This window comes from Dioscorea cayenensis, chromosome 5, assembly GCF_009730915.1.
Source record: "Dioscorea cayenensis subsp. rotundata cultivar TDr96_F1 chromosome 5, TDr96_F1_v2_PseudoChromosome.rev07_lg8_w22 25.fasta, whole genome shotgun sequence".
Taxonomy (NCBI): domain Eukaryota; kingdom Viridiplantae; phylum Streptophyta; class Magnoliopsida; order Dioscoreales; family Dioscoreaceae; genus Dioscorea; species Dioscorea cayenensis.
In genome coordinates, this window is record NC_052475.1 from 1,371,337 (window position 1) to 1,389,565 (window position 18,229).

Below are 18,229 nucleotides of genomic sequence, written 5' to 3' on the forward strand. Positions count from 1 at the left end.
AAAATTTAAAACAGAGGATAAAAATTGGCTGTCGGTTTTTTATACAATTTTTTACATTTAAATGGTAAAGTTTAATGCTTTTGATTGCACTTGTATTTTTTAATCAATAAATACTTAATTAATAAATATAAACCATTCATCTCTAATAATTATATATATATTTAGAGCTAAGTATTAATTAGGTGAGTGATGTAATGATAATGTTTCATACCATCATATAGCATGAGTAATATAAATAAATAAATCAACTAATAGTTTTTTAATTAAATTAATGAGAGACAACATCAACCACTCCAAACCTAAACAAAATATATTTAATTCAATCATATTAATCAGAAATCTTGGAAGGCCAATGTCTTCATCACCATTCACTTTCCTTATTAATACTTGTGTACAAATGAAACCAACCATGTTTCTTTCACTCTCACTTTCCAATTTAATTTTTTTTTTTATCTTATTAATCAATTCTGTTTGTTTTCATACAAACTGAAAGTTCAATAAGAACTCATATACATTCAAAAATTCATTGCAATTAATAAAAACTCGGTAATTAATCGACGACATTTCTGAATAAACTTAACTCCTGCTGAGTCCTTTCTAACACAAACATGTTGCCTTTATCATCTCTTCCAATCCTCATTGAATCATCTACATAGCTTAATTTAATCAAGGATCAAACACAAAACACTCCATGTTAATTTGTTACCAAAATCTGAAAAAAGATCGGAAAAAGAAAAAAAAAAGATTTCAAGGATACGAAATTTCGAGCCAGCCTTCGGGATTAAAAATTTCGAGAAGGAGATCATAGTTCTTCACAAACAGATTCATCAACTGCGATAATGTTCGATATTAGAGTTAATCAAAACATGTTCAGTAAAATGAAAGAGTAGTATATAATACTTGAACAGGAGTGATGCTTGACTTGTCTAATTTGATGTTAACTCTCTGTTGAAAAAACACATTGATTAGGTGGTAATAAATACATAATTGACAAGAATGATTAATGATTAGTACTCACAGTTTTGGATGCAATTTGGAAGGATGCTTCAACAGTTAGTTGTCCTGAGAGCATTTTGAAACCTCTTGCACTGAACTTGATTACATTAATGGCTTTTCCCTTTCATTGAAAGTTTAATTAAGGGTTAGAATTTGTTGTTATATATATATATATATAAAGGACCAGTAATTTAGGGATGCCCTAAGTTGTCATCGGATGATAATATGACGACTTTGATCATCATAAACAATACCGTAAACGTGGTTTATAGTATTGCACAATATTATAAACAGTAAAAAAATAAATAAACAACCATTGGATAATGATACACCGATTTTTTAAATCAAGCATCCCTAGAGCACAATAATCTTTTACTGCATATTTATATATATATGTACATGGAAATCGATGACTATATTTAAATATTCAATTTTGTTGTGTCTCTTGTGTTGTTAATAACACGACTTTCGGTTCAGCCATCACAAAAGGATTAAAATGAACATATTCTAGTAATGTAAAGATCGGCGTCAATATAATTATGTAAGTATGAGACAAGAATGAACATATGTGTGCAATTTAAGGATCAAAATGAATATATATTTTTATAAATCATTGACCAAAGTGATATTTTATCAGGCTCAACTTACTGAAGACAATGAGACTCAAATTTAACAATCTTATCAGATATTCAAACAATTGATAAATAATAACAGCAATAAATATATATGAATGGCAATCATGCTCCAACAAGAATGACATAATAAATATCACAAAGAATGACTAATAAGATATGAATTTTTGGAGTGAAAAGTGAAAAATCACTCACATTAGTGACGTCAATTATCTGGTAAAAATCTCCAAGAGAAATGAAATCACGCAGTCCAAGTTTGGTTCTCTTTGACCCAAGAATTGTGATTGTGGTGTAAATAAGTTTCCACCATCCATCCACCTTATCATTTCCACAAAAAACAAGTGCAAATAATAAAATCCAAAATTCAATATAAAAATAAAAAAATAAGAAAAATAATAAAAAAAAAATGCAGCAAAAAGAGAAAACCTTATCCTGAAGTTGATCAGTAGGATGAGGTGTGGGATTCATAGACTCCAACAGTTTGACAAGCTCTTCAATCTCTGATTTCTTTGCAGATTGAACACCAAAGATACCTCTATTGGTACCTTAATCACAAACTCAAGTCAATTAGTAATTCCAAGAACAAGAGAAACAATGAAGAAGATTACCTTGCAATGCTTGGTAAAGAGATGCTTTGGTTTCATCAATGGCTTCTGATTTTGCTGCTGCTGCTGCTGCTGCTGTTGCTCTAATGGATGATGATGATGATGATGATGATGATTTTTTGTTAGCATTGGTTCTGATTCTGAGTTTCTTTGGTGAGTCTTGAAGCTTTTGGGGAGTAATGAGAGGTTTGAGGAACAAAGCTGACATTTTTAGTGAAAGCAAGCATGGGGGAAACAGTGGGTGGGGAGTTTTAAAATAAGAAATTTAGGAAACAAGAAGGGACGATACATTGATTGGGAGTGAAGACGTGGAAAGGACGTAGAAGTTAAGAAGTACCTTATTGTTAAAATTATTTGGGAAAATGAATTATAAATTTACTAACGTTTCAAATGATCATTCTCTGATATTTAAATTTACCAAGCAAATTTTTTTTTTCTTTCTTTCTCACAGTTGATATTTAAAATATATAATTTTTATTTAATATTACTTATTTTCGTTTAACCACATAATTTTTTTTTAATATATAATATATTTTTATTTAATATTTAGTATTTTTATTTAAATAGTTGAAAAACAACTATTTTTTTAACTATTTAAATACATTTTTGTTAACGTTAATTATTTTCTGATAGAAAGACATAAAAATACAATGTTAAAATTTTTTTTTTAAAAATATCTAAATTTAATAAGACAATCTGTAAATAAATAAAAGTTTTAAGGTATTTTTAAAAATTATTTTTATTTCTATTTGATGAAAACATTTTATATGGATAGGATAATATTTTGGGCGAAAAGAGAACCTATGGCCACTGATTTTTGCTTTCAAAATTAACATAAAGCTATTAAATTAAAGATTAGATCAATCACATAAAGACATGGTGCTACTTCACAATGGTGACATATAAAACTATTAAATCATATTGCCTACACAGTGATGAAAACATAGATCAAGTTGCTGAAAATTCAAGTTAAATTTGCATCAGTTCATTCTCTACTACTTGATTTGCATATGCATTGATCAAGCTTTGCTGCAGCAATGACTTCAAGAGAATCTTTCTGCATATGAGTTATCCTGATTTGTACAAAGGGATAAGATTTTCATCACAAACATTTGATCTTAACATGAATAGCTCAACTGGCAGATCATCAAGTTTGAAGGTGTGCTTTGTCCGCGTAAAATTTTCAAACCTCGGCAGCGGATTGGATTCTATTGAAGTATCACCTGGAAAGGGAAAAATAAATTGGTAAAAGATCATGCCGGCAAAAGATACATACAACTCAATAAAGAGAGAAAAAACCATGGGCAGCTAATCAAACTAACTGCATTGAATTAAAGTACTAATAAGTTAGAGAACCCTCTGGAATATGTTAATGAGAAAAATCCTAATAATAGCCACCATCCAAACTTGGGAAGTTCATGCAAAATGAAGAAAAATCTACTCTAGCAAGGAATGATGGTTTAAAGTCGGAAAAATCCTATTAATAGCCGCCATCAGAACTTGGGAAGTGCATGGAAAATGATGAAAAAATCTACCCTAGCAAGGGATGATGGTTTAAAGTTGAAAGTGAACAGAATTTTGAAACCTTCCTATCAATAGCATATGTGGTGAAGTGAAACAGTGCATTTGTCATATTTGGTCTTCTGAATGTCAATATGCCCTATGTTAGTGATGATCCTTCATTCCTCTCAGCCAAACATCATGGTTTAGGTTGCAAAGTGCTGCTTGCAGGAATTATTTGCATTACGCATTCAGCTTTTCAAAAGTGGTAAGTGGTAACCAAAGCAAAAAATGACAATGTCTCATTCTTGCCATCAAATGTAAAAAGACCTGCTCCCATTCACATAGATTTTAGGGCCAAAGGTATCAACCCCAACATTGTCTTTGAATCAATAAAACCAGCCAAAGACCAATATTCATTCAATAATATGAAAAAAGATGATCAAATTATCATAAGGTTCAGAGGATGAAATATAAGTTGGAGTGATGAAGTGTTTATGAGCTTCACCAGAATAAGTAAACTTAAGTGAGAAAACCTCAGAAATTGGTTTAGCGTCCAAAGGAGGTAACATCCAACATGCAAATTGAGGACACAAAAATTTGTAACTTGTGATGAGATTGACTCAAGAAAGTAAAAATATTCCTATATATGCATAAAGAAAAGCACTGCTTCAAGAGCCTAACATAAGACTAACATAAGACAAATAAGAGACAATCACCTATGTGATCACCTAAATTTCACAATTGGAGAGCAAGTCACCAAATGTCAAGAAACTCGCATTCGACAACAGTTATTGCTGATTAACACACAGATATCTATCACATTCCATCAATTAAACATTAACCACAATAGTCCACCAAAACTAATTCAAAATAAAATCATGTAATCAATCTAAAATTCAACTAAGCTTATCACGGTAAACAGTACCCAGCTTAGTAAAAAAATCACAACTTTTCATACCTCTGAACATTGAGCATGGTCCTAGCCTCATTCTGCTGGTCCAGCAGTGCATTGCTCACATACATATTCAGGAGCTCCTCCTTCCTCTTCTCCACAATCCTCCGCTCAATCTCCTTCTCATCTGGCAATGGCACGTGTACCACAAACTCATGCTCCTTACCTCGCTCCATTTCCTCCTTCTCCCTCTCAATTCTCCTCTCCTCCTCCACCACGTCCTCCTCCCCCTCAAACAGGATCTCAGAAGCCACCGGCCGCACCGCAGCCACCTCCCCGCTCTTCACCGCCCTCCTTGCCTCCTTCCTGATTTCATCCATCCTCTTCCACTCCGCCACAGCCTCCGCCCTCATCTCCCTCTCTGCCGGCCCCTCCGCCCGCTGTAGTATCCCATCCTCGTCGTCCCGGTACCCATAGTAGCTCGCATCAATACGCTTATAGATATCATACCTGGTTCTCCGCTTTCTAATTTCAGGGGGCTTCTCAAAGAGCTCGCGCACGCCAGGAAGCTTCTTGGCAGCGCCGAAGTAGCGATACCCAGGGCCACGGCCACTAGGGTTAGGCACATCGATGATGTTTCCCTCAAGATCCGTCATCTTAGCGGAATGGCGCGAGTAATTAGGGCCACCAAGTTCCACAATCCGACGTTCCCAGTGAGCACGCTCGCGGAGGAGCTTGTTAATCTCATCGTTGAGGTCACGAAGCCGGTGTTCACCAAGACCCTCATTTTGAATCTCGGCCACCTTGACGCCAATCTCGCGAAGGATCTCTCCTCGCCACCGATCAGCCTCAGCGAGGTCCCGGCACTCGGACGCGAGATACGGCCGGCGCTCTTTAGGCTTCCGCTTCTCCTCATTCTTCATCGCGATGAAGCGATTCAGCATCGACTGCGCCTTCTCCTCGTTCCTCGCCATCTCTTCCTCTCTCTCTCTCTCTCTCTCTCTCTCTCGAAGTGGAACGAAACCCTAGCGGCGAAGAAGAAGACGAAGAAGGAAACCCTCGAAAGCGAAAAAGGAATACTTAAAAAAATAATAAGTGTTATTTATAGTAACTGTTTCCTCTCTCTAATGAAATTGACAATAATACCCCTACTCAGATACTCAATCGACACCATTAGATCAACCCATGATTCGACCTACGATCAAGAAGGTCAAGAAGTAATTTGAGTATAGATCTAGGGGTAGTTTTGTAAGAAGAGACCAAATGGTGCCCTTTCTTACAAAATGACTGTGAGTTCCTAGTCCTGAGTCCCAATCTCTCCGAACTCTTCTTCTTCTTCTTCTTCTTCTTCGTTTCTGGTTCGCCTGCGCGCCCTCGTCGTCGCCCGGCCGGCTTCGCTTGGGAGCGCTTGATTCTCCGTCGTCGTGCGGAAATTTTGTCAATTCGATCTCTGTATGTTGTGAATTTGATCGAAACTCGAGTTATATGTGTTGCATGATCCGTGAAACCACCGTTTTCGATCTGATCTGAAGGATTCCGGTGGTTTCGATCTTGCTCAATGGCGGATCGGGAGGATGAGGAGCTTCAGATGGCGCTGAGGATGAGCCTGCAGAGTTCGCCACCGGAAGCGAAGCGGAGCAAGCCGCGGGAGGGAGCGGAGGAGTCGCCGGAGGCTAGGAATCGGAGGTTGCAGCGAGAGCTCATGGCGTCTGCTGCTGAGAAACGGATCAGAGCGACTGAGAATAAGAGCCCTAGCCTTAGCCCTAAGGTGGAATCGCCGAACAAGAACGTTGGACCCAGTGGCGTGCCGGTGTCTATCACGGAGGCGCGTAGGACGGCGGAGAGGAAGGTGCGATCTGGGGAGGCACTCCCGCCGGAGGTGGCGAACGAGTTGTTCTCAATGGTGTTTGGCAGCGGCGTGTCTAAGGGAATCTTGGCGCAGTGGAGCAACCAGGGCATTAGGTTTGGAATAGCCTTCTATTTTTTTCTTTATTTTTGCAAATGTTTTGCTTTAATGTTCTTATATTTTAATATGAAGAGCCTTTACTTTATACTGATTATTTACTCATGTACTAGAGAAATTTAAGTTCGCTGTGATTTTGACATTGAAACTATTTTTGATGTAGTTTTGCTTAGCGAGCCTTTTTTGCCGGATTTCTTCTTGCATGAATTTTCTAATCCTGCATTACAGGAGGCAGGAACACCCGTGCTATGATACTTTGCAGCATTTCACATGAATAATTCCCACAATGGTCTGAAAGATGTGCCGTGCATGAATGGCATAACTAGAGAAATTAGAGTTGTTTAAATGTTGTAATTAATACATAATATGTATTGTTGCACTTTTACGGGCACTTGAGCATCTTGGTAGGATGCTAGTCCTTTTCTATTGGTGAATTTTCGAAAGATTGATTGACTGTAAAATCACAAGTACCAGTTGTTGTGAAAGCTAATGATGGCAAGATCTTATATTTTGTCGTCATTTAATGACACAAGTAAAATTTTTGATCATGGAGGCAAGTTTTGAATGTCCATTACAAGGTGCATTGAACATAATTTGTTATGGCTATACGAGGATCGGTCATTACCTACCAAAGATTTCCATTCTATGCACTTTAGTTTTCCACCAAGTATTAATTTGGCGTCAAGCTCATGAGATGGTTGAATGATTAATTTAAAAATAAAACTTTTGATTTGGTGACTAAAATTCAAATGGGGATTGGTTTGAATGGTAGTTAGTGCACCTAGTGCATTGCATCTATATAATTGTTTTATTGGATATTCATTTGTCGTTTCGTGAGATAAGCATTTTATTTAAGGTGCACGGAACATTCTACCCATTGAAATGTTTAATCTAATGTGTTCTTATAAATCCAAAATTTTTGTGGAAGTTTTCAATAGATTTTCTGTCTGTGCGCAATAATTATAAAGTGTGCTGATATTTGATCCACTTTCCCAAACTGATTATCTTAGTACCATTCCATGTAGGTTTAGCTCTGATCCAGATACGTGCATGGGTTTGGTGCAACATGAGGGAGGTCCTTGTGGTGTCTTAGCAACTATACAGGTGCAGCTTTTTTCTTTTTTTTTATAACTCTGATGTGTCTTCTGGGTTATTTGTTATTTTACTTTCAATTATCTTATATGTTCCCACTATATCAAGGCTTCGGTATTGTCGAAATATTTCTGTGCTTGTATCTTATAGATGCTGCCATGTTTTAGTTCTTACGGAAGAGTAGGGCATTTTTTTATTTAAGTAAAGATTAAAGGATTTCAGTACTCTCGAAATCATTTCATTTATTTTGCAGTCACTTGGCGAACACCTAATAATCTTAAAGTTTTCCTTCCTAAATTTTTGTTTGGTTGTGGTTATCCTTAAACTTTTGATTAAGTGTTGACATTTGAAGAGCATTTATTAATATAAAGAGAGCATGATTTCAGCTTGTTTGCGTTCATTTACCATGTATATCAAGCATGATATATTGACATGCATGCATTGCAAGCTTGAATGTGTTAATTAATGTGGTCTTGTTATTTTTGTTGCTTGTATCGCATAATATTTATCACATATGTCCTATGATATTTTTGTTACTTTTGAAGTACAAGTATATCAACCAGGTTAAATTATTGAAGTTTGTTTCACTCGACTAAACATCCTAATTCACCTTCACTGTTATTTGTTGGTTCTGCAGGCCTTTGTCCTCAAGTATCTTTTATTTTTCCCGCAAGAGTTGGGTCATGTTTCACCCAATAATCCATCACAAACTTTAGTTAAAAGAGGACTTGCACGAAGTTCATATGCTGCAACAGACAATTTTGCCCATATAACTGATGAACGAAAGTCTAGGTATATTCTGTTTTTATTGACCATGAGTTCTCTCAGGACAGTCTTCAGTTGCTGACTACCAATTTTGTGTTTTCAGAGCTTTGGTTCTCAGTATGGTTGAAATATTATTTTCATGTGGGAATGGAAAAAGTGCTGTGGTCTCATCATTAGATGTTTTTAGCGATCACATCAAGGATGGATGCGAAGGTGATCTAAAGAATGAGGTAGTGGCCTTTAAGCATTTTAGCGTATAATATATATACATATATATATATATATATATATTTATATATTTATATCTTTTTGCTTCTTTAGCCTGTTTCTTTAGTTGTACTTTTTTCTTACTTGTAAACAGATGATAACAAAAGCCTTGGAAGGATTTTCAATAGAATCAGCTTCAGATTTGCAAAAAGTTTTGAGAGTTAGCACATACACCTCACAGGCAGCTGCTTTTGATCGATTAATGACAGATCTTCCGGTATTTGAAAGCCGAATGGGGGCAATGTTGTTCCTTATTTCTGCTTTACTTTCACGGGGATTGGTACGTGCACCATGTTATCCATTTCCTTTTTATGATATTGTCTTTAAATGTTTAATGTCCAAATTGAGTTTTCAATAGTTGTTCTTTTTGGATGTTTGCTATATGTTACAGTCTTTTTGTTATTTTCTTTACTTTGCTCTGGCCTTGAACCATTTTTAGTTTCTCATCAATGAGATATCATTCACGGCTTTACACACGCATACAGACATACATATAAAATGATGAATGCCATTTGATGCTTTACAGTGCCTTTGCTTCCCATTACATATAATAACTAGATTTTCTGTAATTAGTACTAAAAACAAGAGTGGAATCCATACATGAATAAAAAGGCCAATGCATGTTCTGAAAGAATTGCATTGTTCTAACACCAGTAAAGCATTCACTGAAACCTGAATGGCCTTTATTTTGGTGCAGGAATCTGTTCAAGCAGACAGGGATGATCCAAGCCTGCCATTGGTTACAGCCCCATTTGGTCATGCGTCGCAGGTATGCAACCACATGTTAGTTGGCCCATGATCAAATATTTTTCATCACTCTTGATCTCCATATGCATGATGCAAGAATTTGATTTTTTTTTTTAAAAAAAATGATGCCTTCTGCATTATTTTGTTTTGGTGAGGGCTTTTTTTTTAAAAAAAAATTTGTGAAAAAAATAGCTATAGTTCCAGCTAGTCATTGAGAGTGCCATGCAGTGGGCTTTTAATCTTAGGTTTGAGCTAACCATGATTTCATCGGTCAGCTTATCTTAAAGAGGCTGTTGTTCATACATGCTAGAACATTAATTATTTTTTAGCTTTTTAGTATCTATTAGTCTATGCATATATACATACATTCTATTAAGTTGTTGTATAATATGCTCCTAAAGTGTTTCAAGAAGTAAATTTTAATATTTTTTAATACATTAAAGTTTTTCTTTGTATTAAATATGTTATTAATATTTTAAAAAAAAATAATTGCACTTATTTGTTAGCGCGATAAATAGTTTCCTCTATAGGGAGTTATTTAATTATAATGTTAAAGTTTGCCTAAAATTGTGAAAATCCCGATGTGGAGAAAGGGTGTTTGCCTAATAGTTTTTTTTTTTATCGGAACTTTTGCTCATGGTCAAATTTTCAGGAAATTGTGAATCTACTTCTCTGCGGGCAGGCTGTTCCAAATGTTTTTGATGGTAGGATGGATCTTGGTGGTGGGATGTCCCTGAAAGGTATAGCTAATGGTGTGGAGATTGGATTCCTTACCCTTCTGGAATCCCTGAATTTCTGCAAAGTAGGACAGTACCTAAAATGCCCAAAGTGGCCTATATGGGTGGTCGGAAGTGAGTCCCACTACACTGTACTGTTTGCCCTCGATACATCTGTGCAAGATGAGAATGAGCTGGAGAGCCGAGAGGCAAAGATTAGGCGAGCGTTTGATGCCCAGGATCAGAGTGGAGGGGGAGGCTTCATCAGCGTGGAAGGCTTTCAACTAGTTATTCGAGAGACGAACATCCACTTTCCACCTGAAAAGCTCGATAACCTCTGCAATGCAGGTTTTATAGTATGGAGTGAGTTCTGGCAAGCTTTGTTAGAACTGGATAAAAACTCGGGTGGTCTTAAGGATCCAACCGGATCACTGGGCAAAAAGCAGTTTGATCTCTTTCATTTCAATGGCATTGCCAAATCTGTTGTGAATACGAATGCGATGGCAGAAGGTGAGATCCCATTGCAAAGGCCAAGGCTCTGTAAACTGAGTGTTTCGGTTCCCCCGAAGTGGACGCAAGAAGAGTTTCTGGCAGATGTGGTGCCTTCTTCGAGCGGAGAGGTGAATCAGCCAGCACCACCCGCGCAGCACGCACCATTGGTGGACTGCATCAGGACTCGGTGGCCTCGAGCCACCTGTTCTTGGGTTGGAGATGACCCGAGTATTGTCTGAGGGGGACCGAGATGTGAACTATAATCTTAATTGTTGTAACATCTCAAGGTCATTTGTGTATGATAATTAAGGTCATCTTCATTTGCAAAAAATGAACATTTGTTCAATCTATATATGGCATTGGTTGCGTGGGTTGCCCACCATTGGTGAGCATGTAATTTTATCCGGTTTTTTTTTTTCACTCATTTACAGGGTTTACTCTTTTGGGCATTTTAGCATATCATGCTTGAAATCCCAGGTTTTGTAGTGTTACTTATCATTATAATAATCAGATGGATGGATCTTGCCAAATCTGATTAAACGGAACATGTAATAAGACTCACAAGTCTAATTTGTACAAATGCACACCAAAATAAGAGCAAACCTGGTGATGCTTATCTTCTTGCTTGCAGCCAAGAACACTGTGCTTTTCAGCTTACACGATCAAACTCAAAAGAATGATGACGAATGTCATGCCATAAGTTTGGTAAAGCATAACAAATGCGATTAATTATATTTGGACACAGAATTAATCAGTGACTCTATACACCACACATTAATAAAGAACATCACAAGGAACATGATCTTGCAGGAGCTTAAAGTATAGTGCAGCACTGGTTGGTTTTCTTGGCTTGCTTGTAGAACATCTGTAAAACAAAATTATAAAGAAGAAACGTTAGGCCTTTTGGATAAGAATTTCAATGTGATTGCTCATGCTTACATGCAGACTATGGAAATGGAAATAGACGAGATAAATGATTATGAGTTAAATGGTAAGGCCAACTAGTTGACCTATATACTCAGTGAACAATGCTATTGATATTATCAATAAAACAGTCACTGATTACCAAGGCCTTTTGGATAAGAATTTCAATGTGATTGTTCGTGCTTACATGCAGACTATGGAAATGGAAATAAACGAGATAAATGATTATGAATTAAATGGTAAGGACAACTAGTTGACCTATATACTCAGTGAACAATGCTATTGATATTATCAATAAAACAGTCACTGATTACCAAATGCATAGTTCAACGTCTGACCTGCACTCATGAAATATAGTTTCCTAGGATAGAAAACACATTTTGTTTGCAGTTTGCTACCAATTAACATGTATGAGCTTACCTGGGATGCTGCACTTAAGTCTGAGCTCTTCTCGACTAAACTATCCAGCTTCTCCCCTCGTGCAAGCACACTATCAATAGTCTTGTGCTGCATTATGTTTAACGTATAAGGAACATGCACGGCCCAGTATAAAATCATAACGTCATAAGCATACCTACTTCACAATCGAAATCATAACAAATACTCACTATTCTTGATACAACTACCATGATAGCATAGTCTTCGATTTGAAGTTACCAGAAAAACGAGTGTTGCAGAATGATGAAAGCCAGCAAACAGGCTAAATGATAAAATGAATGATCATAGAGATGAATCCTTACAAGAATAATTTTGGTCTCATCCAAGTCCCTCTGGATTCTCAGCAACTTGTCAGCCTCAGCAGGATCCTTGAAGTATAAAGAATAGGGTGAGTTTAAGTTTTTCAAATAAAAACTATTCAGCACAATTCATAGCTAATTTAAACTAAATAAAAAGTCTCTCATGATTATACAACGGAAAATAATACCAAAGTTTGGTTGACGTATTGTTAATCTTTGACTAAAGCCTCAAGGTCATAAAAGGATAAAAACCTCAAAGACTATTATAGCATTTCAACTTAGTATGCCAGTGGTCAAATGAATAACAGAATAAGCTGTCTACTGAAAGACTGTTACATGAAGGGTGAAATATTAATAACCTTTAACTAAAAAAAAATCACCTATAATTAAAATCATACAAACCTGGAACTTTGTCAAGGCCTCATTTAAATACGGCCATGGTTGACTGGAATCTGCCTGTACAGCTCTCCAAGTTTCTCCAAAGGCCTTCTGATACTCGTCTAGTACCTAAAAGTATTATATTTGGTAAGCCTTAGCAGGGGCAATAATATTCTAATAAAAGAAATTTTGAAGATACACACAGGAACCCTGCAGAAGCAAGAAACCTGAGTAAATTCTCATATAAAAAACCATCACGCAACAAAGTACAGCAAGAGATTGGAAAAATTGCCAATTCAAAGTTTGCATACAAACTATCTTGTATCTTGCTAGAAAGACCAGGCAACTGATGCTATAAAATCATCAATGCTACATATACATTCCGAACTGTTAGGACGTTGTGAATGTGTACAAATAAATCAAGCTTTGGTGCAAAGAACATCACAATATAGGCCTAATTCCTTAGTTTCCCCACAATCAAATAACAGGTATAAAGCTAAGCGCTGCACCAAGATGACAACAACTTGAATTGGAAATATGCTTAGGAGAAGCCCCACAATCCAGAAAATCCACATCAATAAATAGAAGGTAGCAGTTTCAAAACAAGAAATAATGTCCTTGAAAACCAAAAAACAGACTTGGCCAAGCGTATCAATAACCAAATAGGGCACAAAAACTTCTGACTATCAAGTCACAAATCCCTATTGTACTTACCGTATTCAAAAGAGAAAATGCACTTCGCACAGGATAATGATCATCCATAAATGCCAAAGCACAAAGACCATTTCTGTTGTATGAATGAACCTTGTATTCTGAAAAAGAAAAAGACAAAGACAAACTAGATGAGATATCAAGTTGATTTCCATGACCAAGGTGTACACTTATCCTGCAGACAAATATCAAGATATTCTTCTTTAAGAAACAGAACAATAAAAGCACAAAGTTACAAAATTAAAGATGCCTCCCACTTTCTAAAAGCCTTCACCACCACCACACACCATGAAATAACTCATTCTAAATTCCTACAGTAGGTATTGGTCCACTATAATATGCCAAAGCTTTTTCTAGTGCCCCTATGAATTTGTTCACTTTTCCTTTTCATTATCTTAAAAGTTCATCCTATTTCCATCAGCCACAGCATTTACATCTGACCCAATAACCCTAATAAAGGACGAAAACTCCATTTCAGCAATTCCAGCAAATCTAATACTAATTCACCATGAAATTTTAATAGAAATTAACCATCTAAAGCACAATCTTAATGATTTACAACGCATTCCGATGCAATAATCAATAAAAAAGAAGGATCATATAGATCCAGTAACAAATTCAAAACAAATCAATTGAACCAATTGAGTATCACCAAACAAAATTTCACAAAGATCTACAAGAATTGACATCCTATAAAACCAACGAAGCACAAACCGATCAGGACAAATCTTCCACACCAATTCAGATCAAAGATCCAAAATCGCATGTAATTATCATAGATCGGCAAAACCCAGAAAAACAAAAAAAGAAATCAAAGTGGACATAATATACCTTCATGCTGGACGGACTGGCGCTGGCCCGGAGGGGTCCGCTTGGCGACGGTGCGGCCGACGAAGAGAATAAACTCCCGAGCGGCGCCGCGCTGGAAATAGCCAAAGTGGCTGACATCGGTGGCATTAGCGAGCACGATGGAGTCACCAGAGGATGAGGAATCGGATTTCAGGACGAGCAGCGCGGTGATCTTCATGCTTTCTCGGAGGATTGGCCGGAAACGAAACCCTAAACGCCTTCGTCTCTCGCCGGAGAGAAAGAGAGAATGAGAGAGAGAGAGAGAACAAATCAAAGAAAAGGAATTGAAACCCCCACCGATCTTTTGACCGCGAATTAATCGTAGGCAATGAGGGGTATTATGGGAAAAGAGCATTTATATATATATATATATATATATATGAAAATTTCAAATATATTAAATTTTTAAAATTTTTAAAATTATGTGAGATAATTAATTATTTAAATAAATAAATAAACGTGACAAAATTAGTATAAATATAAAATAAATTTCTAATCCATCGCAATCATTTGCGATTCACTATTCAGTTCGGTTTAATTTATTAATTAAATCGGTTCAGTTGAACCGACCCCGGTCGAACCGAACCGAACCGAACCAAGAACACATCTAAGAACAACGCTTGAACTCAAGCGAGCACCTGCAACGCGATGTGGCGGCGGCTCTCCCTCCTCTCCGCCAAGCTCCCGATCCGCCGCCACCCTCCGATCATCAACCCTCTTCTCCCCTTCCCCAAAACCCTAGCCCTCCTCCCCTCCGTCTCCAATGCTTCCATCTCTACTTCTCCTTTCACCCAGATGGCGGCGATGGGATCGGCCTCGACCACGGTGAGCCTTCTTAGATTGAATGATTTAAGGGATAACAAGGGAGCGAGGAAGCAGAAGACGAGGAAGGGGCGGGGGATTGGGTCGGGGAAGGGGAAGACAGCGGGAAGGGGGCATAAGGGCCAGAAGGCTCGGGGTACTATGAAGTTTGGGTTTGAAGGCGGCCAGACTCCTCTGCGCCGGCGCCTCCCCCGACGAGGGTTTAAGAACCGCTTTAGCCTCACTTTCCAGGTCCCCATTTCTTCTTCTTTGATGTTTGGTTTGCTTTTCTTTGTGTTGTTGCTAGTCACAGTGTTATTCATAGAGCTCAGTTAGAAAAATCGCATTTTTAGGAAAAGGTTTTAGATTGGAGGTTCTGATTATTGTTGTTAGTGAATTTGCTGTAGTTTTCATGCTATACATGTCAATTCATGTATCAACAAGTGCTTTGAGTTTAAACTTTATGAATTTATGGTGTAAAATACTTGGAAAATCAGATGAATTACCTGCATGAATAGTGATGAATTGCTGAAGTTTGCATTTATAAATGGAGGTGTATTCTTAGTGTAAATGTAGAGATTTTCCTCAAATATTGCTTTCATGCGAAAGCAGAATGCAAGCTGTAGTCTTGATGGTATTCATTGTTATCCTTCCGAAATGGCTTGATTTGGTTAATTTTCTGTCTTGCAGTTTAGAAGTTCTTCACTTTTTGCATGTGTTAGTCCACATGTTTGTTTCTCCTGATTTATGTAGTTTTGTTCTGCTTGTTTAAAGAATGGGTGAAAATTTCAGTGTGGTACTCTATTTGGTTATTTATTTATTTTTTATAAATTAAGAACGGCCTGTAGTTCATGATTGGAATCACAGTGAGGAGTGAGGACTCATTGTTAATTCTAACATGCTTTCTCCTCCATTAAGTTGCTTCCCTTGAAACTATAGTTGCATCACCTGGTTTTGATTCTTTTGAAGAATGTTGGCTGCTTAGCTAATTGTAACCTACTTTCTGGCTTCTGGCATGGCCATTTTTCAGAATGCCATTGTTGGTCCTTTTTCTCCTACATCATTAAGAGATTTCTTATAGATGCCATGTTTTCCTTTCTTTTTGGCTCTAATTAAGCCTCTTATTGTGCTTTCTTCTGCATTTTTGGTTTTCATTGTAAGAGTGACAGAGATTAGCCATCTATGGTAATGAAATTATTGTTACATGAGATGTAGTAGTTTTTAATTTATTTATTTATTTTTTTTTTTATGAGCAGCCAGTTGGATTAGGAAAGATTGCTAAACTCATTAATGCTGGAAAGATTGACTCATCAGAGCTTATCACAATGAAAACACTCAAAGTAAGTCCTTTGTTTGTGTCCGTACCATGGTGTCATAATGAGATTACTGTCATGCATGATTTGAACTTCCTGGATTACGAAACCTCAGGAAACAGGTGCTATAGGGAAGCAGATAAAAGATGGTGTTAGACTGATGGGTCGTGGTGCTGAACACATCAAATGGCCAATTCATCTTGAGGTATGTCGTACTTCTCTTCTCTTTTCTTATCTGAAATTTGTATTTAACCTCAATTGATGACATCAACCATATTATTTTGACCATTAGTATTTTTCGACAATATTAAACAAAGATGATTAGAGGAATTATTCTGTTCCTTAAAAAGGTTGAGAAGCTAAAAGTTAGGTAGAATGTGTGATATTTGTGATATGAATTCCATGACAATGGTTTTGTCATGTTCTCCATATTTCCCCTCTTGTATTTTACTAAAGAAGAGAAGCAGTAGTTCATAAACGATAGCACATGAGGCACTCTAGACTCTAGTATCATTTTTGTCTCTATAATACATTTATGATGAGTTTTGGGGTCTTCCTGTATCAAAAATGAAACTTCACTGAATACTAACTTCACTCAAATATTCTATAAATTCTCTGATTATATGATAACATGAATTCTTCTTCAGCCAAAAGACCTCACTTCTTTTTAATTCTACGGAAGCTACTCCCTTGTGCACTGGGTTTTCTTTTTCATCCTTGTGCCCACATCTGAATTGGTTTGATAACTTGATATAACAGCAATACTCTCCGTCTGTATCTTAAACCTACTCAAGATGAACCATGTTTGGTTTCAAGTTAGAGAGCTACATTACACATGAGCCAATATAATCCACAAGTTAATACAGAATTAGTAATAACAATCATCACTCTAGCATCTTCACCCTGTTAACATAACAATCTAACTTATTAATTTCATTCTCGAATATGGTACTGAATCAGAAACATTGAACTTAATTGTCTTTTTTATCGAATGGTTATTGCTCTCCAATTTTCCATTAGCAAGAACAATCTGAGCTTGACTTGCATGTTTCTAACTGATGAAGGTAACAAGGGTGACAGTACGAGCCAAAGAAGCAGTTGACGCTGCAGGTGGATCTGTGAGGAAAGTCTATTATAACAAGCTTGGATTCCGGGCATTGCTGAAACCTGAATGGTTCGAGAAGAAGGGTCGGCTACTACCGAAAGCAGCACGGCCTCCTCCAAAACAGCAAGACAAGGTTGACAGCACAGGTCGTCTTCCGGCCCCAACTAAACCAATTTCGTTCATTACCGAGCAACAACCAGAAGACACTGTGACTGTTCCATCAGCCTCCTGACTAACAATTAAACTGTTTATCATACCAAGATGAGGGTTCTGCAGATGAGTTGCTCATAGATTGTAATCCATTTTGGCCTCCAATAATCCTCAATGCTGATGTACTACTATCAGATTTTGTCATTTGTTCTTAAATCAGTATGATTTTCAGGTGAAAGATTGCTTAATTGATTTTCAAATGAATAGCATACGTAATCATTGATTTAGCAAGAGTATTTTAAAACTTGTATTTATAAAAGACAAGGCTTCACAACCAAACATCTAAATTTATATAAAATTTCACAAAACCAGGGCATGATACTAAATGAGCATGACCCACTGAAAACTTGCAATACCTTGCGAAATTGAGATCACTAAATATATCAATACACACACACACACACACACACACAAACCTTTCTAATAATTAACCATGCACCAAAATCCAACTTAAAATGTACACTGAAAACAATCATATAAAAAACTAAATACAAAACTATATAATTATACAATAACAATATTTTACTTACC

General features: G+C 36.7%; 5 protein-coding genes across 6 annotated transcripts; 2 read left to right on the forward strand and 3 right to left on the reverse strand.

The window, feature by feature from the left end:
• Positions 1-409: 409 nt before the first annotated feature.
• Positions 410-2,572, reverse strand: LOC120260802 (fibrillin protein 5 homolog). The gene is given in 8 exon segments (XM_039268366.1): positions 410-656; positions 758-831; positions 901-945; positions 1,019-1,117; positions 1,824-1,946; positions 2,055-2,173; positions 2,237-2,278; positions 2,281-2,572. Coding segments are annotated over 8 exon segments (690 nt in total). The 5' UTR covers positions 2,363-2,572; the 3' UTR covers positions 410-550.
• A 557-nt stretch (positions 2,573-3,129) lies between these two features.
• On the reverse strand, positions 3,130-5,710 carry LOC120260801 (pre-mRNA-splicing factor ISY1 homolog). Its single transcript, XM_039268365.1, has 2 exons — positions 4,695-5,710; positions 3,130-3,456 (listed from the first exon to the last, which is right to left on the reverse strand). Exons 1-2 carry the CDS (start codon positions 5,600-5,602, stop codon positions 3,453-3,455), a joined length of 912 nt encoding a protein of 303 aa, XP_039124299.1. The 5' UTR covers positions 5,603-5,710; the 3' UTR covers positions 3,130-3,452.
• A 215-nt stretch (positions 5,711-5,925) lies between these two features.
• LOC120260799 (ubiquitin carboxyl-terminal hydrolase MINDY-3) lies at positions 5,926-11,052 on the forward strand. 2 transcript variants are annotated; one of them, XM_039268362.1, is made up of 8 exons: positions 5,927-6,080; positions 6,161-6,590; positions 7,617-7,695; positions 8,321-8,475; positions 8,552-8,678; positions 8,810-8,995; positions 9,413-9,484; positions 10,115-11,052. In XM_039268362.1, exons 2-8 carry the CDS (start codon positions 6,187-6,189, stop codon positions 10,907-10,909), a joined length of 1,818 nt encoding a protein of 605 aa, XP_039124296.1. In that variant the 5' UTR covers positions 5,927-6,080; positions 6,161-6,186; the 3' UTR covers positions 10,910-11,052. The 2 variants fall into 2 exon arrangements, with proteins under 2 accessions (XP_039124294.1, XP_039124296.1); XM_039268360.1 differs by having other exon boundaries at positions 5,926-6,590.
• Positions 11,053-11,205: 153 nt separating this feature from the next.
• Positions 11,206-14,562, reverse strand: LOC120260803 (VAMP-like protein YKT61). The gene is made up of 6 exons (XM_039268367.1): positions 14,252-14,562; positions 13,424-13,521; positions 12,734-12,838; positions 12,335-12,400; positions 12,015-12,101; positions 11,206-11,535 (listed from the first exon to the last, which is right to left on the reverse strand). Exons 1-6 carry the CDS (start codon positions 14,445-14,447, stop codon positions 11,485-11,487), a joined length of 603 nt encoding a protein of 200 aa, XP_039124301.1. The 5' UTR covers positions 14,448-14,562; the 3' UTR covers positions 11,206-11,484.
• Positions 14,563-14,894: 332 nt separating this feature from the next.
• On the forward strand, positions 14,895-17,886 carry LOC120260612 (50S ribosomal protein L15). Its single transcript, XM_039268133.1, has 4 exons — positions 14,895-15,322; positions 16,327-16,410; positions 16,499-16,588; positions 17,448-17,886. The coding sequence occupies exons 1-4, from the start codon at positions 14,918-14,920 to the stop codon at positions 17,718-17,720; spliced, it is 852 nt and encodes a 283-aa protein (XP_039124067.1). The 5' UTR covers positions 14,895-14,917; the 3' UTR covers positions 17,721-17,886.
• The last annotated feature ends 343 nt before the right edge of the window (positions 17,887-18,229 follow it).